Source organism: Mustela nigripes, chromosome 2, assembly GCF_022355385.1.
Source record: "Mustela nigripes isolate SB6536 chromosome 2, MUSNIG.SB6536, whole genome shotgun sequence".
Classification (NCBI taxonomy): Eukaryota; Metazoa; Chordata; class Mammalia; order Carnivora; family Mustelidae; genus Mustela; species Mustela nigripes.
Window position 1 is genome coordinate 56,445,429 of NC_081558.1, and position 15,035 is coordinate 56,460,463.

The window sequence follows — 15,035 nt, forward strand, 5'->3', positions numbered from 1 at the left end:
TCCCCAGACCAGCCTGGCCAACAGCAGCCAGGAGCCCTTAGAAATGCAAGTTCCCAGGACCCAGCACTTGGTGTTTTTAGGAGACCTGCCGGTGATTTTAAAGCCTCTGGTACATACTAGCTAAAAGCAGGAGAGCGAGCCATTGGGCACAGGAGGAAAAAGGACAGCTTAGGCGGTGGTTCTAGGGAATACGGGGACAGAAGAGTATAAGCAGGTGTGAGTGACCATTGCAAGTTGGCCTCCCCGCAGGCCTGCAATAGATGTGTTCCCTGTGGCTCACATACCCAGGGCCAAGCACTGGGGAAGTAGCATGGTAGGAGGACTGGGGTTTGGAGTTAGGCCCAGTTCAAGCCCCAGCTCTATCCTTTGTGGACCCTTCCCAGGCAAGGCAACTCATCTCTCCAGGCCTCAGTCTCCATACCTGTCATGTGGGGAACCTGCCTCATCCTCAGGGCCATCAACCGAGGCCATAGTCATGAAGGCCTCCGGCAAACCATGGAGCTCTGTGCCCATGGTCTGAGCCGTGCCTCGGTCTGGGACCAAGGCTACCCTGGAGGAAATGGAGGCAGGTTCTCCCAGCCCCTCGGCTACCCCACAGAAGTCGTGCTGGCCCTTTTGTGGTGGGAGCCCATCTCCTGGGGACCAGTCAGGGCTGAGGGATCAGAAGGCAGTGGAGGGAAGTGATAAAGCCAGAAACCCTGCCTCTCTGGCCGGCCAGTGCAGGCCTGGTGCTGACCAAGCATGTGTCACGCACCAGCTGCTGGTCCCTGTGCTTTATAGCCGCCGACCTGGTTTAGCACTATGTCAAGCCTAGGACACCATGAGTTTATTCTCATCCCCATTTTAAAGGAGGCAGAGGACAGAGGTCGTGCCTCCTTCCACTGGTCTGTTGGGAAGGGACTGACAAGCGCTTTGTAACTCCCCTTGCCCTCTGGCCTCAGCTTTCCCTTCTAGAACATGGGGACGTGCTCCAGGCCACCCCAGCTCTGGGCCAAGGGCTCCTCCTGGGACAGAGGAGAGGAGGTCAGGTTTAGCATGGCCTGCAGTGGCCCCAGATCTGCACCAGCTGCTCAGTAACCTTGAGCCGGAGGGACATCTGGGGCCACGGTCAGCAAGAAGCTTGTCTGGGCAGGGGCCTCCATATTTCTCCCTCCGGGGTCAGGCACCTCTTCCCTGAGACTGAGCGCCCACCTCCCCCTCCTGTGCCTAGAGACGAGTTTGTGCAAATCGGGAAGGGCGCCACCAACCACACGTGCGTCGTGCGCACCATCAGCGTCGGCCTGACGCTGCTCAGCGTGTGGGATGCCGAGCACGTGGGCCTCTCCGACTTCGTCCCGCTGCCTGTCCAACAGGCCATCTCCCCGGAGCTGTCCGGAGCGCTTGTGGTGGGAGACGTGCTCTGTCTGGCCACAGTCCTGGTCGGCCTGGAAGGTAAGAGAGATGGATATGGGCCGGGGACTCCTGAATCCGGGCAGCCCCAAAGATGGGAGCGGGCTCCCTTGGTGTGGGTAAGATGAACAGAGCTCGGAGGAGGTCCAAGAGCAGGCATCAGAGCCCTACAGGCAAAATCCAGTGTGCTGCCTCTTTTTGCAAACAGGATGGCTTTGGAATTCCGCCATCCCTCTTCATTCATGTGCTGTTGGTGGCTGTGTTTCCCCTACAACGGCCGGGCCGAGCAGTGGCATCAAAGACCTCCAGGCCCCCACAGCCTGACACATGTACCATCTGGCTCTTTACAGAGCAAGCTTGCCAGCCCCTGCACTCGCGTAGCACTGTCTGGTAGAAGTTTCTGCCACAGGAGACATCCCATATCTGCTAAGGCGGGGGGGGGCCCTCCCAATCCAGCCCTCAAAATGCACCCAGGAAACTACCTATTTCATATGAAGGCACTTGTGCCTAATGGCTACAGGGCTGGTCAGAGTACGTCCAAAAGGAAATGTAAGCAAAGAATAGCTACTGGGCCTGTTCCGTGATTTCCGGATTTCAGCTGCTCCCATGCCACCTGTGTTGTATATCCATGATCTACATCATTTGTTTTTTGTTTTTTTTTTTTCCAAAGTTTCAAATTGACTCCCTATTTTTTCTTTATCTAATTCATTTTAAAAGGAAGTTAAACACTGCTCTTAAAGAAAAACAAATCTAACTTGCCAGAAATAGAATATGGTTGTTATTTTGTGGTCTATATTCTGTTACATGATTGCCTCTTAACTAAGAAATGTTGTCTAGCACCAGCCCTCAACCCTGACATCGGCTTTTTTTGCTAAAAAACACTGGATAAACAGTTGGGGCTGGGAAGGGGGTGGTCCTGTGGAGAGGGCCAGCTCCCAGGTCATCCCAGGACAAGGGAATGATGAGATTACAAGCAGGGAGGCACTAGAGAGAAAGGAGGGCGGAAGGTTCACTCTGGGCAGGGGTTGCAGCTGTGCAGAGAGCAGGTGCCCTAGGCCTACAGCTAGCCCCGGGTGGCTGCAGCCAGGAGCCTGCGGTGGGAGTGGGGGGAGTGGGCCCCAGCCAGGGTGCCAAGGCCAGTGGGATAGATGGCTTCTACCCTGAGGTTGATGAGTTGAGCCCCCCGGGGCAGCAATGTGGAGCATGGGGCTGGGCAGGGCCAGAGGCTGATGCTGTCACCTGGGGGACAAGAGTTTGGCCGTGGTATTGGCTATGGGAATGGTGAGTGACAGCCAGCACTTCCTCTCCCAGGCCTCTCTGGAACCTGGAGCTCCTCATCCAGCAACGTCCTCCATATCGACCCGAGGACAGGCGTGGCGGTGGCCCGAGAGGCAGGATCTGTGACCATTTACTACGAGGTTGCTGGGCACCTGAGGACCTACAAGGAGGTGGGACTTTGGGGGGGCACACGTGGCTGACCCTCTTGGGGTGAAATCCTTAGCTTTCTCTACTGAATGACTCCCTTTTCTCGAGCAAAGAAGCAGTAGCATCTTGCTAGCAGTCAGGATCCGGAGTCATGAGTCTGGGTTCCGCTGCCCCCTGCCTCTGGGATTGAAACAAGCTCCCTTTTTGGCACAGGCTCCTGCCTCCCCGCATTCAAAATGGTGCCATGACAAGGGCTGGTGTCCTGGAGTTGCCATCCCCCATCCCCCGCTCCCATACACTGGTGGACTGGCAGGAAGGTCCCCCATGGGCATCCCCCTGGGAGACCTGGGGTGGGTGGGCCAGTGTGGTGATTTGGCGTCACTGATGAAGTTAAGCCTCCCTGGCAAGCCACCCCTTGAGTCTTTCTGGAGGCGAACAAAACTGTTCTCTCCTCTGTTTATCTCCAGCCGAGAATGAATCAATGAGCCACGTCGGGCCATGTTCCAAATGTGTCTCATTTTAGAGCCAGCGTGCACGTGATCGAATCCAGCAGTTTAACCTGATAGCTCACACGTTTAGTGCTGGAGCTGTGCAGTGGGGGAGCCGATCCCAGATAGGGGCACCTGGTGATTGACGAAGCTGTGTTCTCCCAGGAGGAGCCACCGAGAGTGGGCAGGGGCTGGGCGGCGTTGGCTGGGGGAGGGAGGGGCGGCTGGATGAGAGAGCGTGGCATAGGCAAAGTTGTACCCAGCTCCAGAGCCCAGCCCTGACAGCGGGAACCTACCTAGGCGGTAGGCGGGGTGGGAGGGGGGCAGTGGAGGCTGGCATGGCCATCATGATGCACCCTGGGTTCCAGGAAGTTCTGTGGAGTGGTTAAGCATATGAGCCTGAGGGCCAGGCTGCCTGGGTTCATATCCCAGCTGGGCCACTGAGAGGCTGTGTGGCATCAGGTAAGTTATTTCACCTCTCTGTGCCTTGGTTTTCCTGTCTGTGAAATGGATGGAAGAGTGTTATAAGGATTAAAGGCACTCACATGTGTGAACAGCTTGGAATGGTACTCAGCAAACCTTCAGTAGGTATTAGCTGCACTGTTACTGCTTTACAGCAAAGAGACAAAAGCTTATGCCAAACCTAGGAGGGCTTCACCAGGGATTTCGTTTGTTTGTTTTTTACAGTAGAGAGTGATCTAGATCAGAGGTAAGGTTTGGAACGGGTCCCAGTGCCTGGCAAAGTTTAAGAGCCCGAGAGAGGGAGAGTTGCTGCAGGGAAACCAGGCAGGGGGCTGGGGATGGGACTGGCACCATTGGGCGGGCAGAAACTAAGGGTGGGTTTGGGGGAGACTGAGCGGGGAGAGTCATTGGCAATCGATGACCATTTGGAAGTAGGGATTGAGGGAGAAAGAGGCTTTGGGGATCCAGCGTCTGGCTTGGGTGACAAGGTGGATGTTGGTCCTTTACACTGACTACGGTGGGGGGTGGGTGGGGTGCAGAATGAGGGGCCGGTATGGGTGGAAGATGAGTGAGTTGAGAAATGGCCAGCCTAAGGTGGTTATAGCTCCTCTGTATGGGGCTGGTGGTAAGGCAGCAGGTGTTCCTGGAGCTCCAGAGCAGGGAGCAGGAGAGGGGTTGGGGGGCTAAGGACAGGGATGGTTCTGGAAGACCTGAGAATGGATGGGACTTTGCAGAACATACTAGAGCAGGAGGGGAGAGGGGCAAGGCCTTGGGTCCCCTCTGCAAGGTGTGGAGGAGGAGGAAGAAGAAGTGGGGAGAAGATGATAGCCTGGTGGTCAGGAGGAGTCCAGGAGAAGATGGGAAGACCTAGGGCCAGAGTGCAGGTGCCTACCAGTGAGTCTGAAGGCCCTGGGGCCAGCCCACAGGCCTGCCTATGCTTCTGCATCAGCCATGACCCTGGTAGCTTCGTGAGCTTTGGGGAGGAGTGAGACCGCATCCCTACTCTTAGGGAGATCACATTCTGGTAGAAATCAGATCTGTGGGAGGCAGGAAGTGCTGAGTGCCTGCCCAGAGGTGGGTAGACAGGCTTCCAGCTAGAGGGGGTGACTCGAGCTGGGCCTACAAGGACCAACAGGGTCAGTCTCTGCAGGGAGGGTGGAAGCTTAAGGTAGGTGCACAGCTGCGGTGAGGGGGTGGGGGGAGTCTGGGTGTGGCCAGGGCAGGATGAGCAAAGGGGATAGGTAGGAAAAAATCTGGGAAGACTTCAGTCTGGCCTGGGGGCGGGGGGTGTCAGTCCTTAACCCAGGATATGTGGGTTGCATTTTCATCCAGGTGATTTATGTTGAAGAAATGACAGTAAAGTAAAACAGTGCCTTCTCTCTTCACTGAAAGCCTAATTAACGAAACTAATGAACCAGAGAAGTGATCGCAACTGTCCCAGGAGCCAAATTCTGTAGCCCACCCCAAACCATTGAAGGAATTCAGGCCCAAAGTCCAGCTGGGGCTCTGCTGCTCTGGAAAAACAGTCAGCTCAGAGAGAGGGCAAGGCTGCAGGGTCTAACCCCAGCTCCACCACTTCTGGGCAAGTCCCTCGAATGCTGAGCCTCAGTCTTGTGCCCTGTGCAGTGGGTTGTGCCTCATCACAGACAGCAGGGTGAGGTCACGAAATTGCCCAGCCACCAGGCCCACACGTGGTCAGTGCTCAGTGCAGCTGCCTCGGCTCCCTCCCCAGATAGCGATTGGTGTCCCTCAAAGGATCGTGGCCCGTTCCATCCGCCCAGGCCAGACCAGCTTCCAGGAGGCCTCCAAGGTGACCGTCACCGTGGGAGACAGAAGCTCTAACCTGAGAGGTAGAGAGTAAGGGGCTTGCTTGGTCTGGGGAGGGGCCCTGCTGGGCTCAGGGGCTCTGCTGCCATTTTGTCTGCTTTTCCCACTCAAACTTACGCCAGAGCTGCATTTAAACTCCTTGTAGCCTGTTGCTTCCAGCTTTTTAGAAATCCAAGTTGTCCCCAAGCAGAGACAATGAAAAGAGACCTTCCTAAAAGATCCTGGTGCCCAGAAATAGCCTGTATCTGAGCCAGAAATGCCCCTTCACCCTTGGGTCACCTGAGGAAAGAAAGCCACACTTTACCCCCATGAATCCCAGAAAGTAGTGACTTAGCAGAGATCTCATGGCTGATTTTTATAATTAGCTCTTCCAAGCCTTGCATGGAACATTCGACCCTGTCCCCTGCCCATGACAGTCCTGGACAGCAGCTGTCAGGAATAAATCCATCAATACGGACTGGTTTTTTGTTTGTTTGTTTTTGGTTGTTGTTGTTTTTTTTTTAACCACTTAACTGGTGGAATTAAATATGGCTGTCCTCGTTCTGATTGATGAGACACCTTTACCGTATCCACTCACCTCTGCTTTCCTACCTCAGTGTGCGGGGACAGCACCATGCAGTCGCTGAAATGATCCTCAGCGCATCCATGGGGAACTCTTGCCCTCCTGATGTCCAGAAATAAATTGCCCATTTTTCCCCACTGACAGGGACAAACGATGCGCGTTAGTGGGCCTGACCTGTCCAGCCGGGCCGTTGGATACAGCCTCTAGCACAAATGCTCGAATTTGGATCTGGACTTGCCCCAATTCCGAATGGCCCTCCTCCCCCCTAGAATTGTCCTCGGCTTTTATAACCTCCAGCAGCATCGTGAAGCTGGGGGCAGTCCCAGGGCACCCCGCAAGCGTCTGTTCGCAACCCCTCCGGCCTGTGTGTGCAGCCTGCTCTTGCGTCCTCATTTTGGGGCACCACGGGCAGGTGCACAGGCCCCGGGCGGGCCTGGCTCACACCCTCCTCACCCACTTCCCATCCCCAGGGGAGTGCTCCCCAGCCCAGATGGAAGTCATTGAGACTCTGCGTCCAGAATCCCTCATTAGCTGCCAGGTTCAGTTCAAGCAAGACGTCTTTGACTTCCCAGCACGCGACGTCTTCACAGTGCAGCCAGGATTTGACGCAACTCTAGGTGAGTGGGCGAGGGTGTGAATGGGTGTGTTTGGCCCACCATGCCTCTGTGCAGAGGGGCCCTGTCTGTCAGGAGCCCAGCCTGGGGACTTAGGCCACCCTCTGGACGCGGGTCCCTTGCAGCCGCCAGGAGTGCTTGGCAGGCCCATGCTGGGTGACAGTCGCTCTCCGCAGCCCCCCTCCATGTGGCAGGAAGGACACACTTCCGAGCTGGAAAAGCTGGGCTCGAGGCCCAGAGCTGTTGGGTGTCAAGGATCTGCAAACTGGGCAGGATGGTGCCTTGCTCGCCCTGGTGACAGGGCTGAGCAGTGCAAATGAGCAATGGCTAGAAGGGTCCTGGGTAACGAGTTTGGGCCACACGGTGTGTCAGAACATCACTGTTCCATGGCCTATGGAGCTGAAGGCTGGTGCCTTGGGGCTGGAGCAGCCGCCTGGGCCCCTGGCATTCTGGCCAAGTGATGCTGTCACCAATGCACCCTATGAAAAGGGGTGCCCTCCTGGGGCACTTCAAGGGTTCAGTAGGATAGTACCTGTGACCTGCTTAGCATGGGCCAGCACACACGCCTATCAAGTCCTTGATGGTCGCTGCCAGCATCAGTATGATGATGATTATTGATGAGCATTTGGCCCGTTTTTCAGTTCCTTCCAAGAACATGCAGCTCAGTCTTAATTAGCAGGAGTTAGCCACAGCACCATGCCAGGCCCTAAGCCCAGCCTGCAGCTCTCTGTGGCTCGGGTTAGTACCCAGGCCACTGCCCAAGACACTAGAGGTATGTCCTCAGGGCACGTCATGGGTGGGGCCCAAGCGTACAGAGTGGGTACCTGGGGGTCCCATATCCTCTTTACCCGCGAATGTGGCCCCATGAGGGGTAAAATGTTATTCCCACCTGACCGAGGGAAAGCATGCCAGCAAGAAGGCCGACTTACCCACCAAGGGGCACTTGGCCGGCATGGGCATGGAAGCAACTCCAACACAGGCACCCAGGTTCTAAGCTGCAGGGGAGGGCTCTCTAGGGCCCCTGTTGGCAGTATCCATTTAACTCGTTTGTCCATTCAGGGCAGGCATGGAGGATTCAGCAGGTACCAAAATGTCCCGATCCATGCCCTCCAAGAACTTCCTGTCTCTGTACTGGGAGTCAGCCCCAGCTGGCCTGTAAGCCCAGCATTGGGTCAGGGTAACTGTTGATCATGGACTCACAGTCCCTCTGAGCCAGGATGGCTGGGCCCTGAGATGCAGCACTGGCCCATGCCTTCCCACCCCAGGGAACGTCAAGGCAATGGGGATCTGGTAAACCAGAACATTCTGGGAAGGGAGCCAGAGTGCTGGTCCCAGAGAGGGTGTCCAAGCCACCAGGGCTACGTCCCTGGAGGGTCCCAGAGGAGGGCATGCCTCAGGTGGGCTCTGAAGTGGGGTAGGAGTTGTCCAGTTAGAGAAGCCAGTAGAAAGTGTAGCATGAGGTCACGGGCAGGAGAGGGGACTAAGGGGAACATCCTCATCTCCACAGGCCGGTACCTCTGCTCGGTCATGATGCACAGGCTGACGGACAAGCAGCTGAAACATCTCAGCATGAAAAAAACAGCACTGCTGGTCACCGCCTCCATCTCAGGCAGCCATGCCCCCAGAGAGCATGTGGGCGCCGAGGTGCCCTTCAGCCCAGGGCTGTACACTGACCAGGCTGAAATCCTTTTGAGCAACCATTACACCAGCTCCGAGGTCAAGGTCTTTGGTGCCATGGAGATTCTTGAGAACCTGGAGGTGAGTGGCATCCACACGTGAGCCAGGGGCCTCGGAGATGACTGGGAAGCAGGGAGGCCCAGGTGGATCATGGAGGCCTGGACCACCTCTCTTTAAAATGAGAAATTTAAAAGAAAATGTGAATACACCATATCCTTTTCTTTCTTCCCATGCCACTACCGTTATCTATGAATTACTGTTTCTGCAAGTCTTCCCCAACCAGGAGTTAAGTATGTGGAGCCAGTACTTAGCATAGGGCTTCCCAGGCACATAGTATGTGCTCAGTGAACGTTTGGTATGCTCAGTGAATGAAGTCAGTGCAGGACTGCACACTGACATAGGGCAGGAGGGAAAACCTCTAATCCCTGACCTGTTGCTGACACCTGCACAGCTGGGGACAAGTCCCTTGCTCCGGGCCTCAGTTTCCCATCTGCTGAGTGCTGAGTGAATGGTGTCCTGTGTTTTGCCATGTAGCACGCTGGGAGATCTGGGGTGACAGGCCCAAGGTGGTTTTGGCTCCTCTGTTTACCTCAGCCCTTGTCTCACTGCAGCGAATGTGGCTGAACATTCTTGGAGAGAGACAGGGATGGATTCATTGCTGGTGACAGAGGGTCTGCCAGGCCTTGGGGTTGAGCTGCTGGCGATCAGCCAGTAACAGAGCTCCAGGCTATTCCCTTGGAAAGTTGGCATTTGGTGATAGTTCATGTTAGTTTAACACTTTTTTAATAAAGAGCCCTTGATTAGAATTCAATGGTATTGATTTGTCCTTTCCTTAAAAACACTCTAAGTATAGACACCGTGCTCCTTCCCTGACTTTGCGCATTTCCTGCTGTCAGTTAAAAGCACCCAGGCATCATCACCTGCCTAGGAAGGGGGCCTGGGGAGGGGTCTCCACTCCTCCACCCTTGGGCCCAGGAGGGAAGCACAGCATTTCAGGCAGAAGTGCTCCTCTCCTGCACTGTTTCTCCCAGGTGAAATCGGGGTCCCCAGCCGTGCTGGCCTTTGAGAAGGAGAAGTCTTTGGGGCTCCCCAGCTTCATCACCTACACTGTCGGCGTCTCAGATCCCACAGCCGGCAGCCAGGGGCCTCTGTCCACCGCCCTGACCTTCTCCAGTCCCATGACTAATCAAGCCATCACCATTCCGGTCACCGTGGCCTTTGTGATGGATCGCCGAGGGCCTGGTCCTCGTGAGTCATGGAACGGGACACAGCTGGGATGGACCTGGGTGGGGAGGGCTGGGCTACATGGTCTTAGCTGTTTGTGGCAACCTGGGGGCATCGATAACAGGACGACTCAGAAATGCAGAACGTCCTGTGACGCGAATATGGCTCTTTTGAGCGGCCACACATGCTTTGCTTCCCCGTCTGCTCTCAACGCGGCAGTTAGAGGGATCCTGTTGAAAAGTGACTAGACCATGCCCCTCCACTGCTCAACACTCTGCTATAGCTCCCACCTCCCTCATGAGGTAAAGCCCAAGTGTCTCCAGGATCTTGGAAAGCCCCACGTAATCCGCCTTCCCTACCCATTTGTGAGCACTTGCTCCAGCCACGCCGGCCTCCCTCCTCTTTGGGGCACATGTGTGGCCCCCAGCTGAGTCCCTGGCATTCACTGTTCCCTCTGCCTGTGATGCCTTTCCCCCAGATAGCCCCTTAGCCAACACCCCTCGCCTGCTTCCAGCCAACCTTCCCTCAAACTTTCTCTGTTCATATAGTAGGAAACTTCGAACCTTACTTCTACTCGAGCCTTTTTCCATCATCCATGGCACTATTCTCAACTGCCAGCCTATGGAATAATTAATACAATTAATGATTGATTAATTAATTAACCATTAGTTAATAATTAATTAATACAATTATGATTGCCACCAGTCTTTCCCCCACTAGAAGCTAAGCACTGTATGTGGGGACGGCGCCTAGAAGAGGGCCTAACATACTATAGATGCTCAGTAATGGGCAATTCATTGATTCTGTAGACATTATTAGCACCTGCTGTGTGCCAGGCCCTGTGCTGGGTAGAGGCCTGAGAAGCCCCCTATCCCACATAGGGCATGGATTATAAACACAGCAAGAAAGGAATAGAGGCATATGGAGGGGTAATTTTACCTCTGCTGGCTTGAGGGTACCATTCAAAGGGGCTGCTTCCACCAGGTCCAGAAGGAGGAGTAGCTGGGGGAGGGCAATGCAGTTAGTAAGACCCTGGGGTGATAATGCCGGATAAGAGGCTGGGCCACGAGGAGCCTTGAATGCCAGGTCAGGGGCTCAGGCCTTTTCTTGAGAGCAAGAAAGTGGCCTGGTCCGTTCTGGCTGGGAGCAGACTGTAGGGATGGGACCAAGGTCAAGGGCACTTGAAGAGGCGAACGCCTCCTTACTGCCAAGCAGGGATGTGTCCTGACACAGGACAGCCCAGTGAGGGAGAGGAGGTGCAGGATGAGGTAGAGGGAGACGGAAGAAGAGGCCACAATCAGACCACCCTGAGGCGGGGCCCCAGAGGTGCGATAGCTTTGGAGCAAATGATATTGGCATCCCTTGGTGCATGGGCCCCAGTTCTGAGAACGGCAATATCCCTGTCCAGTGCCTTTACCCAACACTGACTGGCATTGCCATGTGCAGTGCAGCTCATGGCTTGACACTTTCAACACTGCCTTGCCTTTCCAGGCAACACAGCTGCCTCCTGGGCATCTCCCCCTCCCCCTTGACTCCCCCACACACATCTGTTCTTCCTTGGAATGGGTATGGACCCTGAGCCCACCTCCAAGGAAGTGGGGCCTCAGATGGAGAGCTGGGTTGGTTCCAGTGACCCAGAATGGGCTAGAACAGAGCACTGGGGTGACTGCCTTACAGGACCGGACACTGGTCCCCCACCCCAGGCCTTGGGCAGGCCACCTCACCCTCTGGGTGGGCATACAGACACAAGGCAACTCCATATGTTGGTTTGGTGACTTGTCTTTCCATCAATCGCAGACGGCTCCAGCCTCTTCCAGCACTTCCTGGACTCCTACCAAGTGATGTTCTTCACGCTTTTCGCCCTGCTGGCTGGGACTGCTGTCATGATCATAGGTGAGGTGGGCTGCACTGTATGCCCTGGGTTGCTCCCCCCGCCCACTCTAACCAGCCACGTGGTCTTGCAGCCTACCACACCGTCTGCGCACCCCGGGAGCTCAACGCACCTCCGGCCCTCTCCCCCCGAGCCAGCCCTCGCCACAGCCCCCACTGTGAGTACCCCACCACTGGCGGATGCAGCCAGGCAGGGCTGGGGCTAAGAGGAAGTGGGGGTCAGGGCCCTGAACCCCAAGTCTCAGAAGCTCTGGCCCTGGGCAAGAGTGGAAGCTGAGGTATGAGGCCCAGAAGGCAAATCGGGAAGCTGAGGAGGGGTAACGGTACGCTGGTCCTGGGCGAGGAGAGCTTTCCCCAGGCAGAACCGTACAGGGTGGCGGGGTGGCGGGCTGGTGGCAGGGAGCTGTCTGTGGATGTGCTCGCTGGAACTGGCTCCCCATGCCAGGGCTGCCACAGAGGCCCGCAGAGGGTTGGGCTGGCTGACTCAGAGGTGCAGGTTCGGACAGTCCCAGGGATAGATCTCAGAGGGATCTCAGAGGGAGAGGAATCACGAGGACCATGCCTCTTCATAGTCCAGTTGTCCCTGGTGACCCTATATAGCTCCAGGGGATACTTCTGTCTGTGAGAAGTGCAATGTCCGACCACGATGGTGCGTGGCAGCCCTAACATCTTCTGTGTTCCGTTGGAGGGTTCTTTCCCCTGTACAGGTGTCTGCTGAGCCCAAGAGGGCATGGCCAGGTTTCAAAGAATCTGAATTTTTGGAAGATAAGAGTTTCATGTATAGATGCATTTTCCTGGGTGACAAGATCCTGCATGCACCCTGGACCCCTAGCACCGTAGCCTTCCACAAACATCCCCCAGCCAGCCTCGCAGCAGACACTCACCTTTTCTAACCCCCTCTCCCAGTGCACTCCTCCCTCAGTGTCTTGTGGCCACTGTGGAGTTTTGGCTTTATTTCTGGAATACTCCGGACTTTTCTGCTCACATGGGAGCCTTTGTTCATGCAGTTTTCTCAAGGAGCTCTTCCTGCCGGGATAGCCAGGACCTCCTCCCAGCATGCCCTGTGGGCTCATGGATGCTTCCATGTGGTCCTGAGACCTGCTGCTTGCTCTCTCCCACAGGTCTGCTGTAGGGGAGGGAGGTCAGGCTTCCGCTCCAGGTCTCCCTGATGTCCGGACATCACTACCATCCCTTGGGTGACATCACACCACTGACCCAGTGCTGCCTAGGGGACTGGTCGCTGGGGGAACGAGGTGGCCGAGGTGGGCTGCCAACACTTCTTCCCAGGGGCTCTTCTGGCATGGCTGAGGAATCCCTGGGGAAGGCTGAGCTCTCCTATTTGCTCTGTTCCTCATTTCGTCTCTCTCCCTCCTAGATTTTGCCGCCTCATCGCCAACGCCTTTCAACGCACTGCCTCCCAGCCGCAGAGCCAGCCCGCCCTCAAGGCTGTGGAGCCCCGCATACACCTCCCACTAGTCGGCTGGCCAGCCCTGCGCCCCCACGGTGGGGACACCCCTGCTCAGCCTGGCCTGGAGTACCAGGCCCCCTCGCTGCCTGTCCTGGCCTGTAGCTCAGGCTGTGCCCGCTAGCTGCTGCTGACATGTAGGAGTCCCAGGTGGCTTGGATTTGGTTTTGTTCTTAGCCTTCGCGAACACGCTGGCTCGTCCTTCATGCCTGGTTGTCTGGGGTTTCTGGGCAACGTGCAGTCCTGCTTCTCTTTTCCCTCCAGGCTCTAGAACCCCCTTCTTCTTAAGACTTTAAACAGGCAGAAGCTCCATTTCCTAGGAGGGGTTGGTACTGCAGTGGCCTCAGGGATTTTTGTGGGGTTCCCCCACACCGTGAAAACTTTACCCTTAGTCTGGCTCCTGCTAGGAGATGAGGAGAGAGAACAGACATGAGTGTCAGATGTGGGCCCTGTGACCACACAGAAGCCTCAGAAATGCAGCAATGGCGACCCCGTGCTGGCTCAGCCTTCCCGGGGGACCCTACAGGCCATGGGAGCTGTGAGCCAGCTGCTCTCTGCCCCTCTGTGGACCACTGTGAATTTGTGTTTCTGTTTCCTAAGCGTGGAAAAGTCTCCTGGGACGTGGCCACAGCCCCACTGGGCTATCTGGTGGGGTCTGGTTCCTTCTCTCTCTCCCCGCTTCTCTATGGAATCGTAGTTAGGAAAAGGTCCTTGAGCCAGAAACCAGGATCTTTCCTTCCATGTGTTCTTCCGGAGAAGCCACTGTATTCTGCCCAAGCACAAAGACCCAGGGTTATCTGTTCCTCCTTCCGCATCTCAGCAGACCTGAGCCTCTGGCCCGCCCAGTGTGGGCCCCAGTCTCCCCGTGGCATTCCCCCAGCGAGCCACGGAGCCCGGCCTGGCCAGTGAGGGCAGTGGGCCTGCTCTCCAGGAAGGGGCTGGGAAGGAGAAGACAATGAAGAGAGGGCCCTCTTCCTTCCCAGCCCGTCATTTAGCACTGGAGGCCTCCAGACTGTGGCCCCTCTGCCTGTGGCCAAGAGCCGGGCCACTCTCAGGATGAACTCGAGACACCCCCCCGCCCCCGAGCCAGGTACGCGTGGCTGCTGCGTGGGGAGTCATCCACTTTGACTCTGAGCCACAAGTGTGAATCCGCTGCAGGCCTCTAGGGCTGGGCTGTGCGATTTATTTTTGTAAAGCTGGAGACAGGAAGAATTGTGCCTTGCATATTACTTGAGCTCAAACTGACAACTTGGATGTAAATAGGCGCATTTCTACTTGGTTTATTTAATAAAGCTCTCTCTAATTTCGTAAGAAGGGCATGCTCGTTGCCAGAATTGCCGACGTCCTGCCTGGAAGGGACCAGGCTCTGGTGACTTTGCTTCTGGTTACATGGGTTTGGGGAGCAGATCGGTTCTGCTGCCCCTCTGTGTCATACTCCCCCTTCTCTGGCTGGCCACCCCGGCCTCCCTCCCACGCTGTGTTCCCATGGCTGCCAGCCTGGGGCCCCCATAAGTGCCCCACTTATGGGGGGGGACATGGCAACCTGCCCACATGTCACCAGGTGTCACCACGGCCTCCCTACCCCATCTCCCTCTCTCCCTTGGGCTCTTCTCACTCTGTAGCTGTTCCTTCCTCCTGTCCCCCTGGTTTCCACCCCCACTCTCCTCAGAAGCTGACCTCCCTGGGATCACCATCCCCTTGCCTACTGGTCCCCAGCCCCTCACACTCTGCCTGTCCGGGTACTTGCTCCTCGGGGTGGTCCTCAACCGGCCCGCCATAGGCTCACCATAAGAGCCCAAGGCAGTTTCTGCTGTCCTGTGTCATGGAGCAGATGCCTAAAGAGACCAGGGGGCCACCCAAGGTGGCAGGCTACCCGGAGGTTCCTCTGGCAGAGGCCACCTGTCCCCCACGTCACCCGCCTTTTTCCTTAGGACCCACACCACCAACTCGGAGCTGGGTGAAAAGTGGCCACAACACACTCCAGGCCCCGCAGCCCCTTTGGCTGCTGGAGG

At 56.3% G+C, this 15,035-nt stretch overlaps 1 protein-coding gene across 1 annotated transcript in view; it reads left to right on the plus strand.

Annotated features, from left to right (window-relative positions):
• Positions 1-14,337, plus strand: part of NUP210 (nucleoporin 210) — a 102,782-nt gene extending 88,445 nt beyond the window's left edge. The window contains exons 32-40 of the mRNA XM_059390413.1: positions 1,211-1,431; positions 2,701-2,837; positions 5,497-5,614; positions 6,624-6,770; positions 8,275-8,525; positions 9,476-9,692; positions 11,466-11,561; positions 11,633-11,716; positions 12,934-14,337. Coding sequence (XP_059246396.1) covers positions 1,211-1,431; positions 2,701-2,837; positions 5,497-5,614; positions 6,624-6,770; positions 8,275-8,525; positions 9,476-9,692; positions 11,466-11,561; positions 11,633-11,716; positions 12,934-13,034 — 1,372 coding nt within the window. The 3' untranslated portion in view covers positions 13,035-14,337. The remainder of the gene's footprint in view (positions 1-1,210; positions 1,432-2,700; positions 2,838-5,496; positions 5,615-6,623; positions 6,771-8,274; positions 8,526-9,475; positions 9,693-11,465; positions 11,562-11,632; positions 11,717-12,933) is intronic.
• Positions 14,338-15,035: the final 698 nt, after the last annotated feature.